The 14,757-nt window shown below is 37.6% G+C and overlaps 4 protein-coding genes across 5 annotated transcripts; 2 read left to right on the top strand and 2 right to left on the bottom strand.

The window, feature by feature from the left end:
- Positions 1-72: 72 nt before the first annotated feature.
- Positions 73-4,402, bottom strand: LOC109081083 (ion channel TACAN). Of its 2 annotated transcripts, none has more exons than XM_042732912.1 (12): positions 3,843-4,402; positions 3,071-3,189; positions 2,870-2,986; positions 2,549-2,608; positions 2,299-2,394; positions 2,025-2,114; positions 1,595-1,660; positions 1,284-1,366; positions 1,088-1,180; positions 928-992; positions 571-639; positions 73-395 (listed from the first exon to the last, which is right to left on the bottom strand). In XM_042732912.1, the coding sequence occupies exons 1-12, from the start codon at positions 4,047-4,049 to the stop codon at positions 285-287; spliced, it is 1,176 nt and encodes a 391-aa protein (XP_042588846.1). In that variant the 5' UTR covers positions 4,050-4,402; the 3' UTR covers positions 73-284. The 2 variants fall into 2 exon arrangements, with proteins under 2 accessions (XP_042588846.1, XP_042588847.1); XM_042732913.1 differs by having other exon boundaries at positions 1,284-1,345; positions 3,843-4,397.
- Positions 4,344-5,585, bottom strand: LOC109089571 (serine/threonine/tyrosine-interacting-like protein 1). The gene is made up of 6 exons (XM_042732915.1): positions 5,565-5,585; positions 5,348-5,447; positions 5,145-5,257; positions 4,894-5,039; positions 4,459-4,767; positions 4,344-4,378 (listed from the first exon to the last, which is right to left on the bottom strand). The coding sequence occupies exons 2-5, from the start codon at positions 5,424-5,426 to the stop codon at positions 4,719-4,721; spliced, it is 387 nt and encodes a 128-aa protein (XP_042588849.1). The 5' UTR covers positions 5,427-5,447; positions 5,565-5,585; the 3' UTR covers positions 4,344-4,378; positions 4,459-4,718.
- Positions 5,586-6,083: 498 nt separating this feature from the next.
- LOC109081082 (proline-rich protein 11-like) lies at positions 6,084-8,975 on the top strand. Its single transcript, XM_019096082.2, has 10 exons — positions 6,084-6,169; positions 6,249-6,358; positions 6,930-7,071; positions 7,142-7,264; positions 7,365-7,532; positions 7,641-7,727; positions 7,807-7,919; positions 8,008-8,079; positions 8,183-8,279; positions 8,455-8,975. The coding sequence occupies exons 1-10, from the start codon at positions 6,131-6,133 to the stop codon at positions 8,494-8,496; spliced, it is 993 nt and encodes a 330-aa protein (XP_018951627.1). The 5' UTR covers positions 6,084-6,130; the 3' UTR covers positions 8,497-8,975.
- A 982-nt stretch (positions 8,976-9,957) lies between these two features.
- Positions 9,958-14,245, top strand: LOC109081028 (protein SMG8-like). Its single transcript, XM_019096029.2, has 4 exons — positions 9,958-11,538; positions 12,525-12,670; positions 12,757-13,626; positions 13,749-14,245. The coding sequence occupies exons 1-4, from the start codon at positions 10,014-10,016 to the stop codon at positions 13,959-13,961; spliced, it is 2,754 nt and encodes a 917-aa protein (XP_018951574.2). The 5' UTR covers positions 9,958-10,013; the 3' UTR covers positions 13,962-14,245.
- The last annotated feature ends 512 nt before the right edge of the window (positions 14,246-14,757 follow it).

The raw sequence follows: 14,757 nt of genomic DNA, 5'->3' as shown, positions 1-14,757 counted from the left end.
TGCCCTTCCGAATCTGCTTTAAACATAGACCAGAGGTGTTTTAAAAATGTGGAAAAAGAAAACAAAACACCATGACACTTAGTGCTTTAATAAAATCAAAATATTAAATATTATAGGTTTAGGGGAAAGACATTCCATCCCTTATGCTTTGTGACACATTTACAATAATCATAACTTAGCCGGGTTGAACAACAAACAAACATTCATATAAAACATAAAAAAACATTCATATAAAACATAAATTGCTTTAATAAAGGGTTCAGCAGTGTCATTGTGCCCGTCATTTATAAAGCTTTGGCTTTGTCCTGATCCATGTATTTGTGATAAACAACACCAAGAGTGGTGAAGAAATTTCCCATGAACAAAACAAGGAAAGTAGAGCCGCACATGAGAACCTAAGAAAAAGAATGTATTTTAATTACAAATTATTTCAACATTATCACAAAAAAGATATATTAATACTTCTGGCTTAAAGCAATATACACATCTCCGATAGTTAAATATAATGTAATTTAGCTAATGTTTGTTGGCACATGATGTAGAGATTTTGAATTATTTTGAAAAACTGACCTGCCACTCTTTCCATTCTGGAAGTTGGGTCATTTGGAAGAGTGTAATTCCATTATAAAGCTGGAAAAACTGGATGCACATAATAAGACGGTTAGAACCACAGCATACTAACAATAGAACTACACCAGAACTTTTCTGAATACCCATGTCAACATTTCATGTCAGTATTAAGTAAAGTCTTCTTTTGGCTGGTACTGGTAAACAATAACAACATTATAGTTATAAACTGGCACTCTGTGCCACAGATCTTTACCACAGTGATTACATTGCCACAAAACAGGAAGTTAGCGGTCCATGCAAGATGATTGCATTTATTGCAAAATAACCCAAGATTAACAAAAACAGTATCAAACTTACATGGCCCAAAAAAAGGAAAGGCAGTAGAAAGGTCAGACCCCTCCACATCCAGGACTGAAACCCCTCTGGTCATAAAGCACATGTGAAAACATGTGTTAGCTGATAATTCTGAAATAGGATAAGGAAAAACAGACAAAAAAAAACCCAACACACTACACACCAACTGTGAGGTCCATGTTGTGTCTTTCTCCAAGAGCTCTGAGTCTATATAAGCAGCCACTCTGGTAATAGTACTGGAGAAACTGAACAAAATCTGAAGGGAGAACAAACAAGAAAAATAGATGATTGAATAAAACAATGAATAAATCATTATTACAATAAAAGTGTTACTAATACTGTAAGGCAGCAGTTCTTACTTATATACATGGAGTAGGACAGGAACTGATTTCTGAACATCTGGTAGAGTTCACCATCTGGCCTGTGAGACACACATGAACAGCTGACACACATTAGATAATCACACATACTATCTCAGTCTTTTTCACACTTCTACTGTTCCTCAAAAACGACTATAAAGTGTACTAGCCTACTTAAAAACAGTTCATTTCAAGCATTTAATTAAAATAGATTAATCTGATTACTTAAATTACTCTTTATTAAATTACCAAATATTCAAAGATGTAATGTTGTAATATCTCAAAGTGTTAAAGAGTAAAGTTTGTCATACCAGGTCAGCATTACTCCAGAGAGAAATGTTGAGACATAGTGTTGAAACACCCACCAGCCCTTGATCCTGAAACACAAGCCAAGTATTGAAACTTTACTAGTTTGGTACTGATTCAATATATGTCAAGAATACTACATACACTGTAAAAAATAAAGGTTTTCACAATGATGCTATAGAACCATTCTGTGTTCCCAAAAAATCCTTTCAGTGAATAGTTCTTGTAAAAGAACACTTTTATGCGAGGACTGTGGAAAGATTCTATGGATCTTTAAGGTTCTTCATGGAACAATAGATGCCTACAAAAACATCTTTCTTTATTTCTCTTTCTTTAGTGTCACTTTATTCCTTTATTAAAAGACAGTGTTACATTTGTTACATAAAATGAAAAGAAACTTTATTTTTAAGAGTATAATCACATGATTATTCGTACTTGGAGCCGTTATTAATGAGGATGCTCTCTCTTATTGTCAATGTACAGTAATACCACACCAACAGGAAGTTGAAAAGTGCATCTAGAACCCTGTTAAAACACAAGGGAAGAAAGACAAAAAACAAGTTTAATTGACTATTTCACATGTATTAGTGAAACATGCAGCATTACATATAATCAATGATTAAATGGCTGTTTCTACAACAAATTTAAAAAAAGTACACTTTTACACTCTCAAAAAAATTGTCATATTTGGTTGCAAATAAATATGTACCTGTAGGTGACCAAAAACCGACAGGTGAATGAGAACAACAAGAGCAGCACAGTCAAGTATAGTTTGAACTTCTCATACTCATCTTTATAGGCAAACCTGTGTGATTGAGAAACAGGCAAAAGTCAGACAAATCACATGACTCATGACTCATTAACATGACTGCATTTCGTGACACCACAACGTGATGATGATTGTGGTGTTACAATTTTTCAGAACTTTTGAATCAAATAGGACTGTTCACAGAACTTACTTGGACTGTTTGTTAAGGAGAGTAACGTTAACATTTCCAAGAACAAGACTGAGGTATAACCTGGAACAAAAACGGAGTAAAGTATTTCATGTTAGCCTCAGGTGCTTGCCGAATCATAGTATGTGTTTGAACAAGGTAAATTGCAAATCCACACACCACTATGAATTATTTTGAATTCTATACCACACCTTTAGTCAACACTGAATTAGAAACAGGCAAATACAGAGCTGTATGACCTGCTTTGAAAAGTAAGTGCTGATAATGTGTATTTTAAAAGAGGGTGTGACAGAGGTGACATTAGCTATCTCTCATTTGCATTACTCATTTTTCTTTGGAAGGAAGGCCTCCATCTCGAAGAAGACATTTGATCTTTCCTTTATAGAATCTTGGATCTCGTCTATTTTATTTACATCTTCTGGATTCACTACTGCTCTGCATCTATGAAAGAAAAACAATAATTAATAGAAGATATAGATCAATAACATTTCTTTGTAGCCAAAGTATATATAACTCATGATTTACTCCTGCAGGGATTCATTGAGATCCTTTATCTTTTTCCTCTGCCGTGCAATAGAAGAAGAACAGCTATCCTGCAATTTCGAAACCTCCTCCAGCTTTTGTTTGTAAAGTCGATGTGTCTCCTGTGCAACAAATATAGATGTTACAGATTTGTATATACATAGCCATTTTGATATTTTTGGTGTATTTAAAGGCTTATTATTACTATTTATTTCACCATCTGTGTGTCTGTGTGGCCTAGCCAACATTTTTAGACTCTCACAATTTTTATATATATAGATAGATAGATAGATAGATAGATAGATATATGTGTGTGTGTGTTTCTCATAAATATTTGAAACCATTATTAATCCAAGGCTGATAAACTTGGCACATGTGTATTAAATGATTATGATATTGTACATTTTTGTTTGTCATTGACCCATATAAATGCAATGCAATATACTTCATATATTGCAATTACACGTCATTTTTGTTAGAATTGTAGGTGCTATTTATTAATAACAAGCTAAAAATATATTTGGGGGGTATTTATTTTACCACTTATACTGTAGTTATACTGTACTGAGTTGGCAAGGCTTACATTTCTGAGCAGCTAACGTTAGTGCTCAAAGCTGAAGCGTATCGATACAATTAGCTGTTCATAGCGATACATTTGTAAATAAAAACAAATATAATGTATATAAAAACATTTAAAGATAGAAGAGTAAGATCTCACAGTTCAGAGCTGCGCTATCTGATTAACGTTAGCAGTGGAGAAAGAAAGACTCCTCACCTGAACTTGTTGATAGTCTTTTTCCAGATCCTCCCATTCTTGTAAACATTCGTTCAAACCAGTCGGGTTAAATAACATTTTCAGAGAGTGTACTTGATGAAAGGTAGTGTTCCCAGATGAGATAGAAGACAATAACGGTCTGTTCCAGCGTTGTCGAAGCGCCTCGCTATCTTGACAGACGTCTGTCATCTGAACGCAGCTTCTCATCAAGCGTAGCCAATCAGAGACCGATCTCGCGGCATAATGAAACGCCCCTCCCTGAAATTTGACCAATGAGCGCTTTCCAAACAAGCCCGATACGTCAATGACGCTGTGGCCTAATGACTGACTTCCCACAGACGCCCATGAAGAGGGAGAGGGCAACTGAGAATAATTAGAGTTCAGGGTCAGTGTTAAAATTGTAGACAGAACCTCTTATTGTGTCATAGGAATGATGATTCGGCAGCACATTTTAAAAAGGCTTATTGCTGTTGCTGTACAAATCCTCGATTTGGCCTCATGTTGGCTTTGCACTGCTGAATATGATTCCATGCTTCCTAAAATATTCAGAAATGACAGGTGAGAAATATTAAAAAGGCATCTGTCAGTAACATCAATGCAAAAAGTAAAACATTACCTTAAGTGTGTATTTGAGGTGATACATAAAATATGCTATTGTTACAGCACAGCATCGGCTTACTCCAAGAGTAGAGAATATCAAAACAGAAGAAGAGTTATTGAGATGTGAACCTGAAATGTTTAAAACACTCACAATCATAACTGAACAGTTTTTTGTTGTTGTTGTTGTTGTTGTTGATAGTTATTGTTTATCCACTGGACGAAAAAAAATCTCCCAGTACTTACCAATAAAAACGCACATTCTCTCGAACGAAGTGATCAAATCTGATTTTCGGATGTGTAAGACAGTGCAGTTGCCTTTTTAAACCTGGTTTGCAAAGTTCAGTTCACAGATTAATTTGGGTTTTCAGCTCATACTAAGACTGGACTTTTTTTTTTTTTTTAATGCTACGATTACATATGAATATATATATGAAATGGTGGGTTGGCTCACACAAGACTGCATTCATCAGAGACACTGACAAGTACATTCAGCTTCAGATCTTTAAGGATTTGAAGGTTTGTGGCCTGCCTGTAATCACCCATATAAAGCTTGCCTGGCAAGATTTCCACAGGATAGGAATTCAAGCTCTCCAATTCCTATAAACATAAGTATTTATAATCATTAAATATGTTTACAAACATAAAAAAAACACTTAATTTATGATCTATTAAGAATAATACCCTAATATTGTAAAGACTCACTGGCGTTCTTAGGAAAGGGTAGAGTGCAGAAAACTTCTCATCGCCCCCGCTAAGAATCTGAACAGGAAATTGGCTTGATTCTTCTATGCTGTCTGCACAGTCTATAGCTGGACCTATAAGAAAACATACAGTTAGGATGTTTTCAGAGGTGTACTAACATTTTTAGCAGAGTTCATAACATGTTAGGAAATGTAGTGTCTTACCTGAATCTGACAGTGAATATGTACTACTGTCATAAACAATTATGTATCTCATACTTTCAACCTCAACATCCAAGGGCATAATAAACTTCCCATCAGAATCCTTTGAAAAGCATGCAAAAAAATAACCAGTGGTGATTTGATATTCTACAGTGTAGCAAAACAGGAAATAAAAACCATAAACTTTAAAGGGAAAAAAAAACATAAAACTGAAACATACCCATTTAGCATTTATGGCAGTAATGATAGAAATAAGACTATTATTATACTTTCACATTTGCTGGTGTTTGAATTAGTATGTTCAATGTACAGTCAGTATTTCAGTATAACTAAAAATGCTTACCAGTCAAACAAAAATAGTGTCTCTCTGCTAGCCTTGGTAGAAAAGTGTATTGATTCTGGACGTTGTACAGTTTTGTTTCCTCACAGAGGACTTTTCCAGCCATTAGTAAAAGTTTGAGCACATAAAATGCTGATGTCTGTATGTCTCTAAACAAAAAATATAAAGACCTATATTTGACTAAAAATTACTAATTGTCGCGTCTTGGCTTGATACTTAATTTAACTTAGCGTTTTGAAATATTACTGCTCGAAATGTTTCTTACACTCAACGCTGCTGCTATGGTAACAGACAAACCGCCGCAGTGATTGGTTGAAAACGTTCCGATCCAGGTGCAAACCCTTTCCGTTTTCCTTAACCAATCAAAAGTTAAAACCCGCCCCATCGCACTTCAGCTGCAATCCTATTGGGTGCTAAACAATAAGGAACTATTTTCAAAATCAGACATGCAGCTGTCAGCAACTCCGGATATGCTTGGATGCGGGGTATGTTGTTACATTAGCTAACGTTACTTAAATCGGTTAATCATGAATCATTAAACGATGTGTAATTTTTTTTTTCCAGGGCCTCGGGAGTGCCTTTTATTGGCGGAGGATGGGAAATGGTAGCAGTCGACGCTGGCCCATAAAGAGCAAGATGCCACCTGGGACTCCTGCCAGACCAACGGCCCCTGTGTGAGCAACTGAATTACATATGCATCTACAAAAGCAACGCTTGCATATACAGTGCCTTCATATACACTTGCAGTATAGTTTAGGATTGTTGTACTACATATCATGTGCATGCCATGTTACATGATGTATATACTTATGTGTTAAGATCAAATATGCTAGATAGATATTTACACATATTCCACAAGACAAAATAATAACTTAATTTGCTGTAATAATATCTGTTGTGTAGTATTTAAAAAACACTAACAATTTTATCTTTATTTTTGAGACTTAAAGGGATAGTTGACTCAAAATGACAATTCTTTTATCATTTACTCGCCCTCATGTTATTCCAAATCTGTATGACTGATGATCTGTAAAACAGAAAAGAAGATATTTGAAGAATAATGTTGGTGACCAAACAGTTTTGGTGCCTGTATTGATTTCCATTGTATTATAAAAAAATAAGGTATTTCACAAAATATGGGTTAACTATCCCTGTAAGCCTTTGAAAATAAAAGGCTTATGAGCTATAACTGTATATCTAATATATACTGACTTTACTTTCTGGTAATACTTCCCCACCCCCCAGTCCAGAAAACAAATCAAAGGTGGACACTATGGAGGAGACAAGTGTTCAAGCCACTAAACCGCTGTCTTCATCACTAAGTATTGGAGCTCTGTTTTCTGTATTTGGACGTGTTATGCGAAAATGCAGAAAGACAATTAATCAAGTAAGTGTTTCTTTTCTCATTTATTAGAGTTCAAAAGGGCTTTTCAGTGTCTGACCTGCTTGTTTTTTAGATCTGTTCTGGTCTCCTGAACGTTGTATTTTTCTGGAGAGGCTATTCAGAAAGAGTGGAGTACCTTCACCAAAAAGTAGAGGAGCTGCAAAGAGAAATAGCACTATTGCATTCCACTTTGAAGGTTGGAACTTTTCAGCTGTACTGAAAAGGATTTTCTTTAATTATTCTCAAAATTCCAGCACTTGTAATGTGTATAAAGTATTACCTCATAACTGTACCAGGAAGCCAAGACTGTAGGCCGTCAATGTGAAATGCCTGATGGTGTTCAGCACTCTCCACCTCCGCCGCCACCACCTCCTCCTCTTCCTCCTCCTCAAATTCTGTTGACACTTGCTGCTCCGAAGATGGCCTCACTTCCCCCAAGACCTGCACAAACTAGCTCTCTGAAGGTAATAGTTTATTTTTCAATTAACGTCACTTTGCTTATTGAGAAAACAAGTTATGAAGGTTTGCACTATTTTAGGTTTTGCACTAATTTTCCTCCTGTCTCCTATCAGGAGAAGCAAAATGGCCTCGCTGCTGTGACTCTTCGAGATCTTCAAGCAGTACGACTAAAGAAAGTGACTGTAGGCCAAAAAAAGCAGGCGAGTGAAAGATTGTGTCCTCAATTTTCCATTGAATTCTGCATAGAGTCAATATTGATGATGGCACGTCCATTCACAGGTGTCTCCACAGAGAAGAAGATCACCAGTGGTCACACTCGCAGACTTGCAGAAAGTCTGTTTACGACGCTCTAATTCTGACCTCCCCTTGAAGTCTAGATCAGGCCTTTGCAGGTAAAATTCTGCATAAGTAAATGTATTAATTTTGCTTCAAAGCAATGCATTTGTTTTTGCTATACATCATTTGTGCTCTTCTCTGTAGGACTGTCTCTAGGACACCAACCAAAAATCCCATGAATCTTCGGGTACAGCTTCGAAAAGTCAACTTAATGAGGCAAGATCATTTTTACTTTGCATTGTTGGAATCAGAGCCAAGACATGCCTAAAACTGCAGACATCACATCTAGCTAAATACTTCTCATTCAATATATTCTTAGGAGTCCTGGTGGCACACCGCTAGGTAACAAAGAGAAGGATGTGATGGATTCAAGCCTGGATCCAAGCATGACCAAAGGTTTAGGAAACCAGTACCTGGTATGTAAACAGCTTTATCCCAAAAAGAATCACTGAATTTATTCCTTCAAAGTTCTTTTTGAGACTGCTTCAGGTTTCATTTTATCGAAAGGTAATTTTATTTAACAATATAAATCATGATATTATGAGCTGAAAATTATTTATTTCATTCTTTTTTTTTTTTTGTTCTTTACAGAGTACTTTAACAAAAGGACTATCACCATTCAAGGCTGTCTAAACAAAGAAATTGGCTGTTTTATTTTTATTGCATGGCCAGTCTTGTGTTCTTGTTGGCTTGTTTTTACATGTGTACTGTGACTGTGCTAATAGCTTTGGTTCTCATACTGTCATGTTACTACGGTAACTATTTTAGTGGCAGGTCAGTATTTGAAGTTACTCGCTGCTATGTTATTTTATATACTTGTTGCATGTGAAATGTGCTACCTGCTGCTTTTATATCAGAACCCCCCTTTTCAAAACATGCTCACAAGCTTAATAACAATTGCACACTGTAGGCAAATTAAATGCACGTCATCTTGAGCATGTTTTCATATATGGTTAATTGTATAATTAGTAGAACTACATAATTGAACATGTGGTTCAGCGTCACTGTTACTGAAAATGACTGTGGAATGTGCAAACTAACTTGGCTTATAAAATATAGTACTGTATTGAAGTCTGTACGGTGTGAGACAAGTCAGTTATTGATCTATAAATTTAATACCACATATAAACCTTGTATGTGTGTGTGTGTGTGTGTGTTGGTAAAACGTGAAGCACAGCCTGACGTAACCAGCGGTGTTACTGTGGGACTCAGGATGTTTTATTTCTATGTATTACTGTATGTTTACCGGTGGGCTTGATACAAATTACACATTACAAATTCTAAATTTCTTATTCAAAATTTCTCTTAAAACACTTTTATTAAACAACTCACATTAATAAAAAAAACTTAATAAAAAAAGCAAAAAACAAAAACCAATAAAAAAAAAACGCAAAATAAATATTGTACCTACAGAAAATGTGTGTGTGTTTTATTTATTATTTACAGTGCAAATTAGTTCATTTATATAAAGACAAAGTAAAGGTTTAATTTCTGGTTTATAAAATGTACATTATTTAATTTTAGAATTATTTATATATAAAATGTACATAAAAAAATTTAAAAAACTTTTAATTCTTAAACAAAATTAATACTTTTAATTTTAGAAACTTTTATTTCTTTAGTCGTTTTAATACTTCAACAAACTTATTGCAATTAGCTGCAAAAGCAACAGTTCTGATTTACCTTTAAGATTTTTAGCTAATATTTAAATATAGTATTCATCAAAATTTTGAATTAGCTTGTATTTGTATATTTTCAGTTTTCCTCTTAATTTTAGCTGTAGTTATTTTGTGCTTTTGTTTGTGCGTTTTTATATTTCTATTCAGCTTTAAGTTACGTTTTAATATTTTAACTAAATCTTATTTTAGTTAGGTGACAAGCCAACAATTCTAATTTTCCTTTAAGTGTTATCTAACTTTTATATTATATTTAATTTTAGTATTTTAATTACCGAAAACGATTTTTTTTAACATATCAGGTTTAGTTAACAATAAAAACACTCTATATTTCTAAAAAAAATACTATTTACATATTACATTTTGCATGCTTTTTGTCCGGACATTAACTTGAAGATTTATGTATCCACCCGGACTCTTCTTCTGCGCTCAGAGCATGTCAAAGCCCCGCCCCTTTGTTTCTGTCCAGCAAAAATGGCGGTGCCCATGAATATCGGAGCACTGTTACAATCACAAATAATAGAAGATACCGTGGACAAAGATGAGGGCGTTTGCGTACTAGGCATATTTGGGAAAAGCGCAATGCAACCGGGATCAATCAAAGACTCTCTCATAAACACCTTAGCGGATAAACACGTATTTTCCCTCTTCAGGAGCGATGACACTGACAGCTCGAGCGGGGGAACATCCATTCATGCGTATTATAATCAAGAAAACCGCGTGCTGTATCTCGTATTAACATCTGTTTTTGACAACCGCCAGCTTATTCGCGCGTGCGAGTCATTGACGGCGGGTTTGGGTCATGCAGAAGCGCATGAGTTTTGGAAAGCAGCAGAGAAGGATCACTGTTTGCAGCTGCTGTATCTCTTCTCGCTGTGCCATGTTCTTCTGCTGGTTCATCCCACGTGTTCGTTCGACGTCACTTACGATAAAATGTTTCGCGCTTTGGACGCGCTACGTCAGAAAGCGCTCCCACTGTTGCGCGCCGCGATTAAAGATTCGCCAGTGTCTAAAGAATGGAAGTTAAACTGTCGGCCCTGCCCTCCACGTTTACTTTTCGTGTTCCAGATGAACGGAGCGCTCAGAGTGGCCTCCTCTGGCACTGGAGGGAATGGGCCTGATGGCTCTGGAGGGGATAAACCCAAAAAACACTCCCCAAGAAGGAGAATGCAGCATGCTCTTGAAGATCAGATATATAGGATATTCCGGAAAAGTCGTGTATTGACCAACCAGAGTAGTAATTGTCTCTTTACAGTCCCTGCCAATCAAGCTTTTGTATATGTAGTGCCAGGACCAGATGAGGACCCCATTGGCTCTCTTCTGGGGCACCTGCGGTCCAACTGTGTCTTTCGAGAAAGTGAAGGAGGCACGCCTGCGCCCCGGCAAAGGCGGTACCAACAGATGAGGCACTCCAATAGACAACCCTCTTTCAATGTAGAAAGCAGTCTTTCTTCAGGGGGGCAGCTGGTGGACTGCACTTTAAAAGAGTTCCTCTGGCAGCACGTCGAGCTCGTATTGACCAAGAAAGGTTTTGATGACAGTGTAGGTCGCAATCCGCAGCCATCACACTTTGAGTTGCCTACTTATTCCAAATGGGTGCATGTAGCGCACAGACTTTATCAGGTCATGATAGAGAACGGTGAGGATGATGCAGCCGAGATCTCCCTCAAGGTGCAGGGTCAGCTCAAAGTGTTAGAGGGGTTCCTTGATGCAGATGCAAAGTTCTCGGAAAACAGGTGTCAGAAAGCCTTGCCACTGGCTCACAGTGCATACCAGTCAAACCTTCCCCATAATTACACCACCACAGTGCACAAGAATCAGCTGGCGCAGGCACTGCGAGTGTACAGCCAGCATGCAAAGGGAGTCGCCTTTCAAAGATACGCCTTACAGCTCCACGAGGACTGCTACAAGTTCTGGAGTAACGGGCATCAGCTCTGTGAGGAGCGCAGCCTTACGGATCAGCACTGCGTACATAAGTTTCATCTGCTGCCAAAGCCAGGTAAAGATCCACGTATTACCTGACAATCGAACCTATTACTTAGGTGTTGCTAGCAACATACTCTAAGTGCTTTTAAAGAAGAGAAAGATGTTTTGTTTTTGTTTTTTTAGACTGATGACCCCTTGTTCCTTCCAATGATTTTTTACTTTACAAATCTGCATAATGACATATACAGTAACATGTTTAATAATCAATCAATAAATAAATAAACCTGAAATTAATGTTTATTCCTAAATGCTTTTTAGTTAAGTAAGCACTTTATACAAAACAGATTGTTTGTATTAGTCTAACATTGTTCATATTAAGTTAATATTAAAAGAGTGTTTCAAGGTAAACAGCATTCCTGTAGCCAAGGTTGTGGCTTTGACTCCCAGAGTCCCAGGTAATGCAAGTACTGATAGAAATGTGTATCTCCAATGCAGTGCAAGTCTCTGCGTCTGGCAGATGCATACATTTAAAAATCTTCATGATACTGTCAATTAGCACATATTTTTGACTCTTGGCAGAGTTTGTAGAATCTTAAACGAAACATTTTGACTGAAAAAAAATCCCATTTATAATGAAGTCAGTGGAGCAATATGGGATGCGGTGCTCTATGCAATGCTCCAAGTTGCTTTGTTTCCATCCAAAGATGCAAATTTAACCCATGCACAATATTGGAACATTGCATAGAATATTTGCGAACAAAGAACGTTTTTCCACCGAGAGCTAAATCATCGCTTCCTGCAGAGGTGGAGGCCTGCTGTTTGAGAACGCAGTCATATAAGACAGTTCTGGAAAGCAATAATACAGAAATACTTTAACGACAGACTTCTCACACACATTTTTTACAAAAAAATTTATTACCACCATTATGATATAATACAAAATGTGCATAAAAACAGGGTGATGGAAATGGCTATTGTAAGGAGTCAAAATTATTTTTCTTGGCATTTTGTAGAACATACTTCCCTCTACCTCAGTTACCACTTTTCTTCACATTGCAGGAGAGAAGCCAGAAATGGACCACAACCCACCTATTCTATACCACAATAGCAGAGGCCGCTCTACAAGTTCCTGTAACTGTGGTAGGAAGCAGTCTCCAAGAGAAGATCCATTTGACATCCAAGCTGCCAACTATGACTTCTATCAAGTCAGTAGTTGTAAAGTTCTTCTATCGTCGTTATTCACTACATAAGCTTTAAATCTATTCTTTATCATTCTGTCTGTCATTCTCAGATGCTTGAGGAGAAGTGCTGTGGGAAGTTGGAGAGGATCAATTTCCCAGTGTTCCAAGCCAGCACACCCGACCCTGCTCCTGCTAGTGATGAGGTGCCCAGACCTGGAGAGGTACCTCCATCAGGAGAAGCTGAACGTCTAAAGGAGAAAGAGACTAGCACTCACACACCTGGTGATAGCACAAGTCTGAGTCTAGCTCTTAGCTTGGGCCAGTCAACTGACAGCCTTGGAACATATGGGGATGGAGCAGAAGGACAAGAGAAGAGGCCAAGCTTGGTGGACAGACAGCCCTCCACAGTGGAGTATCTTCCCGGAATGCTTCATTCTGGATGCCCGAAGGGACTGTTGCCCAAGTTCTCGAGTTGGTCTCTTGTTAAACTTGGTCCAGCTAAGGCCTATAACAGCCTGTCTGGTTTAGAGCAACCTGGATTCCTCCCAGGCTCCGCTTTCCTCTTGCCCTGGGATGTTGTCATTCGGAGCCGATCAGAGGAAGATGTAGGATCGCTTGAGCCTCTGGATGGAGGCCCAGCCTCCTGGCCAGCTCCGAATAAAGCATCCGCTGGAAAGCGAGGCAGCGCTGGAGGAGTCGGACGAGGGCGCAGACGAGATGATGTAGCTCGTGCTTTCGTTGGTTTCGAGTATGAAGACAGCAGAGGGCGCCGCTTCCTTAGTTCTGGCCCTGATAAAGTAGTCAAAGTTCTTGGGCAAGGTGGACCAAAGGAACCTGCAACCAGATGCTTGAATACTGATATGCCTTTATACATTCCCTCTCCAGCTCAAGGACGAGGGATAAAGCCACACTACGCTCAACTAGCTCGTCTTTTCATTGTCGTCCCTGATGCTCCTCTTGAGCTTGTCCTAAACCCACAGGTACAATATGTTAAACAGTGATAAATTAGTCAATTTAATTCTCAAATTGAACTATTCACAATGATTACCACATACGTTTTCTTCATTAAAGTATACTGTTCCGTGCTTCTCTTCTTTCATAGGTCCAGCCAGGTCCTGCTCCCTGTCCTGTCTTCCACCCGGAGCAGCCTGAGGTTGTGCTGCCCCCTGATGGACTCTGGGTGTTACGCTTCCCTTATGCCTACGTGACAGACCGGGGACCATGCTACCCTCCGAAGGAGAACCAGCCACTGGCAAACTTCAGGGTGCTGAGAGGCATTCTGCATGCCAACACGACTAGTTCAACTCCACAGTAACACAAAACACTCTGCACTTAAAAGCACTGTTGGGATATCTGTAGGACAAGGACATTTGGTGTCTCCATGCTTCGGTTCATTTTCTGTGCCGGTTCTTTTATTAAACAAATCTAGAAATAATTGTGGCTGTAAATTATACAAGCAACCAAACTAAGGAATGTTGTGTTTACAGTAAATAAATACATGCAGTGAGAAAACAAAAAAAAAAGACTGTGAACAATGTCATTATAAAACTATAATACCATTTGAAACTGAATTTACTTATTAAATGTGTATGCAAATAGTGTCCACTCTGGATTTTCTGTTTGCTGAGGACTTTTGAGGTTGATGTTGTGAATTATTTTTACTCAAGTAAATAAAATGAGATTTTATAAAACACTTGTTCCTTAGAAATACTGTTAAAATATCAATCTGTTATGGTTGTGTTTTTAGATATCAGTCTGTTAAGGTTTGTTATGGTTTTTTACATAAAATAGCTAGTAAAAACACGACACAGAGAGGCGCTATTTAGTTGTGATCTGTCTAACGTAATTACGACTTGGTATATCTTTGACATTCTCAAGTGAGAAAATACAACGTGACAACTGTAATATCTTATAAATACTTAATATTTTCTGAGTTTGACATTATTTAAGACGTACTTTCGCTTTTAGGTTTTATTACTTATCCAGCTGACACATCACAAAGATAACAAATGTTTTGGGTTTTTGCCTGTATATCCTCTGCGCTCGCTCATTGGTCCGTCCACTTTTTAGGCTGGCCAATCAGCGTATTGTTGCTAGGCCGTTTTGTCTCA

Source organism: Cyprinus carpio, chromosome B10, assembly GCF_018340385.1.
Source record: "Cyprinus carpio isolate SPL01 chromosome B10, ASM1834038v1, whole genome shotgun sequence".
NCBI lineage: Eukaryota > Metazoa > Chordata > Actinopteri > Cypriniformes > Cyprinidae > Cyprinus > Cyprinus carpio.
The sequence above is the reverse complement of the archived record's forward strand: the minus strand, read 5'-3'. Positions and strand labels throughout refer to the sequence as shown.